The sequence below is a fragment of the Echiichthys vipera genome, assembly GCF_963691815.1.
Source record: "Echiichthys vipera genome assembly, chromosome: 10".
Lineage (NCBI taxonomy): Eukaryota > Metazoa > Chordata > Actinopteri > Perciformes > Trachinidae > Echiichthys > Echiichthys vipera.
In genome coordinates this window covers 13,008,376-13,020,636 of record NC_139835.1, presented here as the reverse complement: position 1 = coordinate 13,020,636, position 12,261 = coordinate 13,008,376, and the positions used below count along the sequence as shown (strand labels likewise).

The following is a 12,261-nucleotide window of genomic DNA, read 5'->3' as shown; positions in this document are numbered from 1 at the left end:
TGCCTACTGTATCCAGGTTGTCGTCGGGCAGACATATTGTCCCGTCTAGTTATTTGGGTTAATGCTGGCTATTCATTCTGTGGATTAGTGTTGGCAGACCAAAGCCGTCACCTGCCCCTAATCACACAATATAGTAAGCACTTGGAAGCTGACTTGTTTGCCTTCTTCCGTATAGAACTTTTTAATGGAATTCCATTGCTAGGCAACAGCCTTAGCCCTGGTTAACTTCCTGCCAGCTGATGTCATTCACGTTCACTGCAACAGGAAATAAATTGGGACACATTTAGAATGTTTGTTTACATCTTTGAAAAGGTCTATTCCGTGCTTACCCTTTCAAATTAAAAGCACCTAGTCTAATTACGTGAAGTTAAAATGCAATCAGACACTGTATCTTTAAAGTAGTTCATTAGCATTTATTTAAAATGCTGTAAATGAGCCACTTAAGGAACCAAAGTATTCAAGTGAATAATTTTAGTTTTTTTTATACAAATAGCATGTTTACTTTCTTTGATCCCAGACAACATTGTTTCTTTTTTATACCCTCTCATCATTACCCCTAGTCAACCTGAACTTAATTTGACCCTTTTAAAAAAAAAAATAGGTCTGTATATCCTTCACATTTACAAGGAAAAGAAAATGGGAGAGGGGAAGAGTTATTTGTTTGCAGACAGGGTAAAATGCCCTCCTTCTTCCACCTTGTATAACAGTGGCTTTAGTGTGCTCTTTCACCTAGAGTTACTGAACCTAAAAGACAAAAACTAATAAGTAAAAAGAGATATCAAATGTGAGGGTGGACCATGTTGAAACATACAAAAAAAACAAAAACAGTTTAAGTAAAATATTAATCATTTATTATTTCAGTTCTCATATTGCTCTCTGACAGAGCAGCAGCTCAACGTTTGGCACTTGACTTTCTAACATGATGTGTGAAGATCAACTATTACATTGGTACACAAAAACATTCACAACCAATGTTTCTCTTCTTAACCCTGTTAAGGCTACGATACAGCATGGTCTCACATACTGACTATTTTGTTGAGATATGACAACAGTTAAAAATTAAAACAATGATCATTAGTAAATATATTAAAGATTATCTGTGCAAATACCTCAATTTGAGATGCTTAAGACATGGATCTAACATGTTACACATCTGCTAGTTCAAGACATCAATGCATAATTTAAAAAAGAAGTCGAAAAACATTTCCAGAAAATTGATTAAAAGAACAATTTTAGACATCAACTATTCTTATGATTATCATTAAGTTACAATTGAAGTGAAACAAATTGGGGTATTGAAATTGTATAAGACGTTTGAATTTTGATGGGGGTTACAATACACACTTCCGCACTTATAATGCATCCAAGCTGCATATATAAGTTAACTTAAAGGGCATGATAAAACCCCCAAATGCAATATCAGCACACTGTATATATAAATTATAGTATATTGATGTGCTTATAATGCCTTCTGACAAAAACTTAAAGTACATGTGACTAGTCCTTACTTACAACCATAGCCAAAATAACTACAGGCATGGTCATGGGGTCATGCATGCATCTATTCAGCTTAATTGAGATGTGTTGTTTTATAGCAAGAAATCATTTTCACCATGTTAAGGAATATTCAAGTACACTTACACTATCTTTGAACCTAAACATACGGTAGTTGGCTAATATCCTTTTTTTAATTTTTTTTTTTACCTTGAATGGCAGATGATGTCTACACAGGCCATAGTACAGACGCAAATGGCAGTGATTCCAGTGAGTTTGTGAGCAGAATGTACATACAACAAATCCTGCTGACCATGCTCATGGAAACATAGTTGTACTCCCTCAGATATTCTATAAGGCTGAGACACATGACAGTCTTTGATGTGAAAATCCTACATGTGTCTGGTGGACCACCCAGATTTTAATCCAATTTGTACCAGCACGCTGTAATGGTCACAATAACATTACCGTCTCTTCAGTGTGAGGACTTTTGTAAAACCTTAGCTTCCACTACAATGGCAGGTTTCTCTATGTCGGCTTTGCTCTGAACCATCCTCAGTTCCAGTTGTGCAGGACTGGGTCTTTTCCCAGGGCCGGCCATCTCTGGAAGAGAAAAGAACAGTTGAATGAAAACACCAGCATAAAATTCTGTATAGACTAAAACTGTGAGTACACAAAAAGGCAGAAACATACGTACACATGAGAGATTTATAAAATTGCATGCATGGCTGGTTCCGTTTTATAACTCTCCATCACTGTGGAACTGGGGGTACATGCAAAAGCCTTATTTCCACTCCCACAGTTCGCCATAAATGGGTGTAGAAACACCCTTAAACTGTTTTCATATTGTAAGTTGTGTCCTACTTGTTAGAACCTTCAATGAGAAACATGGCAGAAAGAGTTCAATTTCAGTGAAGGCCGTGCTTATTTCAGCTAGACAATGCCAAACTATATTGTGCACATATTCCAACAGCATGACTCTGGTAAAACAGTCCAGGTGATAAACTGGTCTGCTTGGAGATGATGCTCAAATGTCAGTGAAAAGAATTATACAATTTACCCCTCATAAATCATTTAAAATAAAGTTTACACAGTCTCACCAGACATTCTTTCTTTTAAAAAAAACAGTTTATGTTTGGGAAAAGGCGTACTTATGGTTTTTGTACTTAGGCTTACTGGTCAACCTAGTAAAATGGCCCTTCTTGTCTCAATGACTGCCAATCCTCTTTCAGCTTTTTGCATGCAGTTATAAAAGCAACAGTTATGGCATTACTTGTGTGCCTCCTTCTACATGTAATTTACTTATACGCAATACCCAACCATAGCAAAACAATGTAGAGGTAATGTTATCACCGAAGTTGTGTGTCTAGACAATTGTTTTTTCAAGATATACTCCTGAACCAAATCATAAGGCCGGGGGAAATTACAAATATTTGCATTTCAGAATGTTGGATCGTACCAAGTTGTAAGTAGAGCTTCCAAATGCAATGGTTATTGGGCTGCTGTCGGCATCAGTAAGGGCCTTAATTTGGGTAGAGGATCAGCCTGTGTCTTCATGGACAGCCTGTCAGATCCTTCGGCTCAGCGCAGCGGAATTTCTTTTTGGTCTACCACTTGATTTTTTTGTCCCCATAACCCTCAGGATCTTTTAAGAAATTTAAAAAGACTGTCCTTCTGCGTCCAACCTTGGCAGTGATGGCGTAGTGCCAGAGGCCTTGCTTGTGCAGCCCAACAAGCCACATTCAAAGACAGAAAACCGTTTTGCCTTTGCCATCAGGAGGTCATGTCAGTATGAATATCTGACAGAAAATTATGTGAAAAAACAAATTTTAGCGCGGATTAGGACTATTTAAGGCTATGGTCTTTAACTTTGTCATTTTCATTGAATTGCCTACTTCATATTTTTTGTCTCTTGCTCCTGTTTCTTCTTTTTGAATTTTGAAGCTCTACCTACACCCAGGTATGATCTACCACCTCGAAAGAGAAGAAGATTTTGTTCAGGAGTGTAGCATTACACTGTGTGGCCTCTAAAGTAGATGATAAACAGATGCCAATAAACACACACAATCCCTACCATTGGCATAAGTAATGGTCCTCTTGATGACATGGTGCATGACTGAAACAGTCTTTTCACAGGCAGCCTGTGAAAAACACAAGAAGAGAAGAAGAAGAAGTTTCATGTAATTTGGGGTTCATTTATTTAACAATATAGCACCATAGTTTGACCAGATTCCATCAGTATTTGACTGAAAGCCAAGTGGGCTACTGACCTTCAGGTCTTTGGGGTGAAGGTGAGTCCAAGCTAGCAACAAGGCAGCAAACAGGTCTCCTGTCCCCACAAATACAGCATCCACTTTGGGAATGTCCATGCAGATTTTCTGACTGGTGTTGGTCCCATCAGGTTTCACTACGGTGAGGACACACAGGATAGGGATATCAAAACTGCCAGGGACAAAAGTTCTCCCAACCGAAATGAAAAATCTTATAAACCACAGTAAGGAGATGGTCGGTCTGGTACTTTACCAATTTTTTGGCTCCCAAGGGCCACTAGGAACTGGTCCCCACGTTTTGAGGGCAGGTCTGTACTAGTGAGGACCACAGTGTCTGGACCCATTTTATGAAGCAAGTCCATCACCTTGAGGGAGAGTAGGAGGGGACCCATTTCCTCAAGCTTTGTACTTTTTGGTGTCACAAACTAAACTAGACACAGCACAGTGAGAAATACGTTTGATACTCACCTCAACAGCATCGTCTTCTGTGGTGATTTTCCTGCCAGTTAATAGCCTGTGTAACAAAAGGGCAGAAGTCACAAATGTGCTCCATGATGATTAGAAGTAGTAGAAGTTGTAGTTTATTTCAGTCCTTACTAAACATTTTCAACACGGAATGTATATGGAAATAAATAAAGAACATTAAGGCCTCAAATTAAAAATAAAACCATTGACAGAACATGTGTAGGCTTTATATGCATTTACCACCTTGTTATAATAACTACTGAATTTGTGCTTTGTACATTATCTGTGTAGTTTTTGAATCAGTGAGATCAGAACATTTTAAAGTTTGCTGGTTCATTATAATAAGATCAATTTACAATGCTAATATCTCTCTTCTGAGAGAAAATTACAGTATATACAGGTATTTCGGCTGATTTAGGATCAATTACAAAGCCCAGAAATGTATTTTCGTACACTCTTTCTATATCAATCACTTCTCATTTTACCTGATTATTGTTTTGTTCATTTCAAAATATTAAAACTTTGTTCTATTCAATTTCCCACTGTATTGAGAAGCCATTCCAAACTTCCCCGCAACAATACAAAATACTGTCATCAGCAAATAAAACTAATTTTTACAGTTTAGACACTTTACAGATGTCATTTTTATGTACACAGTATAAACAGTTTAGGGCCTAGCACTTAACCCTCTTACCGTGAGTATGCTAACCCTCTTATACCCAATCTTTCCAGTTTCTTCATGAATAAGTCATGATAAGTGCACTCACTCTGCTTCAAACTGGTTGGGGGTGAGGATGTCGGCCAAAGGCACTACTTTGTCCCTGTAGACCGGCAGTAGGTACTCTGGAACATACTGAAATGCACAGAACAATTTTAAAGAAATACTTTTTTTATGACCTGGTTTTCTAGCAGTTGTTAACCTACTTTAAGTGACACCTGCTTGTTCAAAATTATGAATTTTCCCAAGGTGAAAACAAATAATTGCGAACTATAGACTTAATATTATGAATTAAGATGTAAACAGTTCTTTGAAGTTCAACTTTTTGAATGACATTCAGGAAAATTACAAAAATAGTACAGTAAATCATCAGCTATATAGTTCGGAAGAAAAAAAGGGGAATTCACTGTAAGATGCTTACCATGGCACCATGGTCTCCCATAACAGGATCACAAACTGTGGAAAAAAAAGACTCAAGGTTAAGTTTGTGACTTACGTTAAGAACAAAAGTTACACTCTGCTCTGGCTGTAACTGCTGATTATTATATCTGTTGATGAACGGTTGGGCCTGTAACATGTCAGAAATGAGTGATGTAGCAATCATCCTTTTCTAAAACCCAAATGATGTCATCACTTTATTGATTTATTTGGCCTGGCCAACAGTTGAAAATCCTAATATAAATGAGCCCTAATACAAAGAAAAGCAGCAAATTGTCACAAGCTGAAAGCTGGACACAGGGAACTTTTAGCACTTTAGTTTGAAACGATTGATCGATTAACAAAATTCATTATTATCCAGATCGATTGAGTCGATTATGATAATTATCGGTCCAGTCACTGAACGATTCAACTAACAGTCTTCGCCATTTAAATTTTTTTAACGTCAACAATGTAATGATGTAACAATGTAACAATGTCAACTCACCATATACCAGGCTGGGATTAGCCTTCTTCAGCTCCTGAATAATGTCAACAACCATCTCTAGAAAGGATGTGTCTCTGCTGTACCCTGATGAAAGTGAAATAAAGAGAAATTTCCTTTTTTTACTTTTCTGTTCTCTTTCCAAACACTCCGACTACTAATCATTTATCAATCCATCTACATTAGCCCAGACAAACTAATGATGAAATTTAACGGTAAGTCAGTCACAGAACTGCAGTTACACTGGTGTCTGGAGACTCCTTTAGAGTAAAACAAGCCACCTCATTCAAAATGCAGCCCTACGTTGAATATCTGTCCTACTGAGGCTGTGGTTGGAGTACAATTGAAGATAAAATGTAGCTCCTTAAAATCCATGGTAGCTTGTTTGGGCTTCCTCATTTCCACATTTCTTTACTCTACAGGGATATGCTGCTTAGACTCACCTGTGAGGATGTAGTCATAGTGGTTCACCTTATTGAGCTTAATGCCCTCATATAGTACATTTAGCTCCTGTGCTGTCAGTACTTGCCCTTTCCAATGGGCGTAGCCTAGGATTCAAGAGGGAAAACAGAGGTTCAAAATTACATGACATTTTAAACTTGTACTCCATAAGAATTGAGATATGTTGTTTCTAGCAACCTCTTTGGTGGCAAGATGTTACTGCAGGTGAGTCTGTTCTTTCAGAGCCCTTCATCTTGTCATGTTCACGGTCACTATGTGTGTTGACTAAACTTTTTTAACACATTTATCTACTTCAAGTCCGTCCCCTATATGTTGCCCTCCTAAATCCATACACACACACATTCCTATTACCCTTCTGCCCTTACAACAAGCCTGACTCAGAAGTTGGAAGTTCCCGATTTCTGATTACAGGTGAACGCAGCATAACTGGCAGTGAAGATCTGAGCTGACAGACCAACCGCTGTCAGCAGCTTCACTTACATGGCAGTTTATTTACTTCTAGCCCGGGAATGTCGCCACAGACACGGATAACAGACAATGTGCCTCATACATGAATGTTTTTTTCTTTTTTCTTTACTATTTTAGAATAAGACATTTACATAAAATCCTACGTGAGATTCCACAAAAGTTCTTAAATCGCACAATTGAAGATCAAATCCGTGCTTACGAATATTTCATGCATGAGGCCCATTGACTTTCCATTTGAAAAACAAGAAATCTTGACTTTTGGAGGACCTGGGGGAACCATGACACACACATAAAACTACTTAAACTTAGAAAAATACTATAACATTGTATTAGCCCTGATAATAAATCACGATAAACACTTGACATCAAAGTATTTTGCTCCTCCTTGCTGTCACCCATCCCCCAACTCCCTCTGCTGAGGTTCCTCTCCTCCTCTGTGGTGTGGTGTGCAGATCCAAACAGGGGCCGCACACTGACTGAATAGGATGCCTGTATCCTGGCTGCCAACTTCCCCTTTTCTTTGTCCCCCTTTCACCACTGACCTAGAATAAACCCTCAAAAGCTGTTCTGACTGCAAATGATTGGACACAGAATGGACACACAAACACGATTTGTTACATTCATACTGTTCCCAGGGAGCCCAGACCTGACCCTGACCCAACAAGGGCATCTCCTGCAGTGAGGATTTAACAGAATGCTTGGGACAAAGTAGAGGCATGAGCTGTAGTTGGAGGGAAAAGTGTGTATTAATGCCTCCAGTGAAAGCAAATATTTCTGATTATTAATGTTGTTTACACACTAGTGTAAACTAGAAGTATGATTACAGTCTACGCACAAGTGTAATTAACTCTATGTATCGGCTCAACACTGACCAGTTTCCTCTCAAAGAAGAGCACATGTTGATGATGAACTGGTGCAAATCTCTCCTGCCCCTGTGGTGAAAGCGCATTCTTCACATACTTGGCACATGAACCCCAGAATATAATCCCATCCTCTCTGCAGGTGTTTCGGCCAACAAGTTTCAACTGAAGACATTGGGGTCTATCTTCCAGCTGGCACACAGCTGTCATTGCTAGTTTCAGATCGCACATGTTGTATCAAAGGTTGAATATGTTGAATCTTTATTAAAAGCTATATTTAAATTAAAAAAAATACATCCATGGGGCGTTTTGAGGGGTAGGGAATGAAAGTATTGCTTTTCCATAAAAAAATATATATTTAGTATGAATTAATATATATTTGTTTTAATTTGATGGGTTTCACAATGACTTTCTGTCACCTTCTGTTTACATTGTACCAGCCAATAGCGTCCGGTATTGCGGGTTGCCAGGCTTGATCCGTAATATTTACTTTATTGACAGCTCAAAACAACGAAACATACCGGCATAAGAAAGCGTCCAGTAACCAAGGCAACAACTCCTTAACCGCAACTCCCACTGTCGTTACAATGTCACAACTAACGTTGGCAACATTAATTCCGCTATATGACGATACTAAATTTTGTATATAAAATGTTCTATATAAATGTAAGCCATCATCGTCATTATTGTTATAATTACATAGTAGCGCACTAACCATATAAACATGGTCCGTAGTGTAGTGGAGGGTGAATCCTAGTAAACCAATTTTACCATACGTTAGCTACAGTAAGCTAATGAAGGGAAACAAGGTGGATCAACTCTGTATTTGTCAGTTTACCCAGAAACAAGGAATCCTTTTGAGTTGAGAGCTCGCTAATCGATAACACACCACTCAAAGAAAGACTTCCATTAAAGACTTGTCTCAATCTTGAGACATTAGATGGCAGTGTTCTGCTCATTCTCCATATTCAACCATTAATAGATAATGTATTTGTGAACACTGGAAATATTTTTGTCTCCAACATTTCATGTTCATTAAATGTATACATTTATTCATTATTTTTATGATGCTACAAAGAATGTATTATACCCCAGAGAGGATGCATAAGATGAATGATGAAATATCATCCTAATGCTGGCTTTGGAAGAAGTAGGTAGTTTTTTTTTACATATGTTTTGGTCTTGTGACCTTTTTACCCCACTTTGAAAAACTGTTGTCTCCATTTTATCTCTGTGCATGCATTATCATGTAACACTAAACCCTTTATACAATAGTCACAAAAGGCTGTGTACTTCCACAGATATACCTTGTTTAAAGTTAACTGGGAAGAAAGGTAAATTAATCAGAGAAAAGGTTCTAAGAAATCATTAACTTCAAACACAGTAACTATGTGCCCTCCTGTAAACACCACTGATGACCAGCGGTATTGTATTTCACAGAGTCAGATAAAGCATGCAGACAGAGCTCATCTCAAGGTTTCTAGTTTTCAAAGTACAAGTGCTTCAGACAGTCATTAACTGTTTGCATCATACCTCTGACCCCAAACCTAATCTAAAAAAGGTACACACACTTTTTTTTTTTTTGCATGTTCAGTGTTTCTCACTCAAACAGGTTTGTATGGAATCCTTAACAAATACATTAGATGACATTAAGCCAATGTTTGAGTGTTTTGAAACCTTCATTGTCTTTACGGCCTAGAGGTATTTTTACATGTCCATGCGTGTCTGCTAGTGAATGATACAAACAAAACAACCAATGGTGGTCAAAGTCCACACAAAGATCCCCTCAGATACTTTAAGACATCACACAGATCACAATTTATTGACTAAAGACCGGTAATAACAAAAACTCATAGCGAATTTTAAAAGCACTCAACCAACCTGTGTGATTGGAGAACTGCACAGAGTTGATGGAGTCCACTTCAAAGCCCAGCACCTGACAAAAGAGAAATTAAGCAGCTGTTAAAACAGAGGATAATGAAAAGGACGGGTCTAAAGGAGCTTCTGCATTTCACTGTATTGTAGGAACAGCATGTTGAATTACTGTGACTGTTGTTTAATGAGAACAGCTTACAAACAAACTAAATGATCACGCAGAGGTTTAACAAATTTTAAGATGAGGACCCTGAAATGAATAATTGGGTAATTCTTTTGTTTTTTCTCATATCAATCAAGTTTAAATGCTTAACAACATGGGAATGAACCGAAACCAATGGCTATCTAGATCGAGAAATCAAATTAAAAAAAGAAATCATGACTTCAATATGCTTTCAAAAATGGCCAATTATGTAAAATTGTATTTCTAAAAGTTGCGTTGACAACGCAAAAGCATTGGTATGGGGCTTGTATATTGCCCTAAAACTATTATACTAACGTGTTTCAAACATTTCAACGATTCACACTGTCTTCTGGGACACTGAAATAGAGCAAGTAACAACTGGGTTAGGAGAAGAAATACTAATGTTTTTTCACATGTGGCAGTCTTTTCTATCATATTTTGCAGACTTACAGGTCTTAACAGACTAAGTTCGGGTTTCTTATATTTTGTTTTGTATGTGTGTATCTTTACAGCTAAGCAAGGTAGGGGTGGGTGTTTTTTTATTTTTAAACACAGCAGCGTACGCCTACAATATACAACTACGGACAGGAAGGTTTATTCCTAATCAGAAGATTATTTATTGTTGACTGTCTTCAGCCACAGTCACCGTGTATGAAAGGGTGGCATCAGAACTGACATGTCAATGTTTTCAAACCAATCATTTTACCTTTACTTACTAGCATGACTTACATCACAGTTTGGCTCGTAACTCTAGACAACAGAACAGGCTGATATTGAAACAAAAATACCACAGGGCATGGTAAACCTATTTTAAATTACACTGATCTTAAAAGTTATTGAAATATTTTCTTAGTATTATAGTAATTTAGTAATTAATGTTTGCTTTTTTTATTTTAGAGGTTCCCTCAAGTACCACCAGTGGTACAATACCACAGTTTGAGAACCTGTTGTGCAGACTACCCATTCTCATGTTACTTGTTTCAGCTTTTTATAAAAATATGTTAAAGTCGGTCTGTTTTGTAAGGAGGAGGAGAGAGAACTGGCAACTAGGCTCTTAATCTTTCTCTCTTTCTCTGAAACTCACAGATTGAAAAGTGGCATTTCCACTGTCCTACAGCATCAGTTTTATTCATTGAGTTTTGGAATATTTCGTTATTATGTTTTTTCACAGGCACTGTCTTTTAAGCTAGGCGGGCAAGTGTAACAACTGTGAAACGGCCTGAGATGCTTCAGCACGACATTAATTAAGAGCTTCCTCGTAACGTTTCAATGCACAAATCAGGAAGTAACGCTCAGTACGGGATGCATTTTCTCTTTCTTTTTCTCGTGTACTGTTCTGTGTTTCGTTGCCACCTGGATGTTCTTACCTGCAGCGGGAATGTTGCGGACTTGTTCCCGACGTATCCCCTGACAACATGACTCTGAATGGACAACACTCGACACTCCATCACCGCAAATACCTCGTTTACCGCGTTTAAAAACACCGAGCAGAGACAACCGACGTGACCGGTCCTAAAGCGGCGTAAAAAGCATGCACAGGCTCTGACACGCTGACACTTAGCATGTGAGGAAGAACTCCAGCATTGAAGGACAGAAGCGGCGCTGCTGCTAGTGACATTTAGGCTAGTTTCTCTTCAGGCGGCGACAAGGACACCTAAACTGGTGCGTTCATAGGCTCACGAAGAATGTGGGAGACACCATTTGCTGCCAGAAAAAAACGTTCACTTCAACTTTCAGTTAGTTATTAAAGGATAGGTTCAAGATTGTTTTAAAACAGTATCCAGCGCCCATTTGAACATTGCAAAATAATACGCTTCTGTTTGTACTGGAGATCCCATCCTAATGCATTTTGATATAAACACTGGGGGACGAAATCCACTCTCCCTCTGCAAAAATATATCCCACAGTTTATCTGAAGTTAATATGAGCTTTCAGCATTCTCAGTTAAATCAAGGTGATAACTTACAAAGTCTTTTTAGTGCACCGTGCTCCCTTGGACACTCTTTCCTTGGTGAGCTGGGAAGGGGGTTTTATGTTAAAAACACAGAAACTTTGGAAGATATTAATTCGATTTTTCCAAGTCAGACTGCTGAAGCCTCATATTACTCACAACTGTATTAATCCCACCAGGGGGAATTGATGTCAGCATCTTGCAACTGGCACTGTGCAAAATTATCTTCAGATCATCTCTGAAATGCATTTTAAACAGAGAGCGAGGACTGTTTATTTTTACTCTTATCAGCTTCATTAATTGATTTGGGAACAAAGTGGTTTAGGGCCAAAATGAAAATAAGTACAGGAATAAGCAAAACCCATTTCAGTATTCATTTGGGTAGGCCTACCTTCTAGGCTGGGTTAGTAACCCCAGGGGCACCTTGGCACTGAAGCTCAAAAGGCCCCCCTGCCTCACGCACACACACACACACACACACACACACACACACACAGGCGCGCGAACATGCACACACACGCACACACACAAAGACACACACACACGTAAACTAAACTAATTATGAGATTTAATGTTCACACAACTTACGTTT

The 12,261-nt window shown here is 38.3% G+C and overlaps 1 protein-coding gene across 1 annotated transcript; it reads right to left on the bottom strand.

Annotated features, from left to right (window-relative positions):
* Positions 1 to 1,101: 1,101 nt before the first annotated feature.
* Positions 1,102 to 11,205, bottom strand: LOC310952524 (pyridoxal kinase-like). The gene is made up of 11 exons (XM_083921144.1): positions 11,086 to 11,205; positions 9,541 to 9,595; positions 6,313 to 6,417; positions 5,873 to 5,956; positions 5,369 to 5,403; positions 4,997 to 5,082; positions 4,233 to 4,278; positions 4,018 to 4,129; positions 3,765 to 3,901; positions 3,569 to 3,635; positions 1,102 to 2,097 (listed from the first exon to the last, which is right to left on the bottom strand). Exons 1-11 carry the CDS (start codon positions 11,164 to 11,166, stop codon positions 1,970 to 1,972), a joined length of 936 nt encoding a protein of 311 aa, XP_083777270.1. The 5' UTR covers positions 11,167 to 11,205; the 3' UTR covers positions 1,102 to 1,969.
* Between the last annotated feature and the right edge of the window lie 1,056 nt (positions 11,206 to 12,261).